Raw genomic sequence first — 1,439 nt, 5'->3', positions numbered from 1 at the left:
TGATAAAGTCATCTTATTGGTCGCTATATTTGATAAAGTCATCTTATTGGTCGCTATATTTGATAAAGTCATCTTATTGGTCGCTATATTTGATAAAGTCATCTTATTCGTCGCTACACTTGATGAGGTCATGTTATTGGTCGCTTTATTTGATAGGGTCTTCATAAAATCGTATTTAAAAGTTTATTTAACTATTAGGAATCTTAAAATTCAGCAATGATTTTCGTACTTTTTTTTTGACCGAATTAACCTGAACAGTTTATGCTATGTGTGAGAACAACATATGATGTCATAATGCGTTAATAAAATCTAATTATTTAAACATAAAGATCCTAAGTTCGTAAACAATTTAATCGCTAAAACACCATCGTAGTAATGATATCTACTTACTTCCAGTAACCCAAGAACAGCGCTGTAGGCAATGACGTCACTAGAGCTAGGGTCACCCAACTGCGCGACAAGAACGCCACTAGTGCCAGACAACATGAGCCTAGAGTCCACAGAATCCAAGATAAGCACACTAAACGGGATCTCGTAGTAGGCCCCACTTGTTCAACAGCTAATAAAGATTACATATAGTTTTACATGGTATTGCGTTTATTACATGGAAATTAAATAATTCCCGAAGGAAAGAATAAATCATAAGTGTTACGTGAATATTGGGTTGTGTATCAAACAATCACGTTATTATAACAAATTGTATAATGTTTTCATCTATATCGGTAAATGAAACGTACGTCTACATGTTTATCTTTGAGAAACGAAAACGCGCGACGACGATTTCGCTTTTAACTGTTTACATGATTCTCATCATTCTTCATCAGGATTTTTGATATATTTTTTTCTCCCTTTGCTTTCAATATAAGCATTGCCAAAGCTAGATATTATAAGTTCAGCCACCACCACACACGAGTCTACGTTAGTAACAGTTTTTCCCGAGTTGGAATGGAATTATAACAACTGGCGAGATAGAAAAGTACTAATTTTGTAATTATAAATATTTTGTTTTGTAAATTAGTTAATTATTTAGTTGTTTCTAACCTAGTTCCGCTATAACTTAGGAAGTTAAAATCTAAAGTAGTGAACACTTGTAGTTCTCTATCTACATAAAACATTTACAAAAACAAGTACACACTGACGTAGAAATAGAAACAGATTAATATATTATTTGTGGATTAGGCTTTGTTATAAGAACAAGATTATGCCGACTCTTCGTTACAATATTAGTCAGTCCACTTCCGACAACGTTTATTTTATTGAATCTATAAATAAGATATAACCTAAGAATTTGGTTGTCCCAAAATTTTGCACTTTCGAGGCACCATCTATCGTCTATTTAGAAATAAAGTATTTATTGAAGAAATGTAAACAAATCACCCTATGTAGATTCAATACTTACTTAAGATGTAGGGAAGCTGAAAATTGGAAGGCAGAGTCCC

At 32.8% G+C, this 1,439-nt stretch overlaps 1 protein-coding gene across 1 annotated transcript in view; it reads right to left on the bottom strand.

Moving 5' to 3' along the window:
• LOC111083662 (solute carrier family 22 member 5-like) overlaps nucleotides 1–1,439 on the bottom strand; it is an 11,400-nt gene that overhangs the window by 665 nt on the left and 9,296 nt on the right. The window contains exons 3-4 of the mRNA XM_022380309.1: nucleotides 1,400–1,439; nucleotides 391–559 (exon numbers count right to left, since the gene is read on the bottom strand). Of these exons, the coding sequence (XP_022236017.1) occupies nucleotides 391–559; nucleotides 1,400–1,439 (209 nt within the window). The remainder of the gene's footprint in view (nucleotides 1–390; nucleotides 560–1,399) is intronic.

Source organism: Limulus polyphemus, unplaced genomic scaffold, assembly GCF_000517525.1.
Source record: "Limulus polyphemus unplaced genomic scaffold, Limulus_polyphemus-2.1.2 Scaffold10582, whole genome shotgun sequence".
NCBI classification, from domain to species: Eukaryota; Metazoa; Arthropoda; class Merostomata; order Xiphosura; family Limulidae; genus Limulus; species Limulus polyphemus.
The sequence above is the reverse complement of the archived record's forward strand: the minus strand, read 5'-3'. Positions and strand labels throughout refer to the sequence as shown.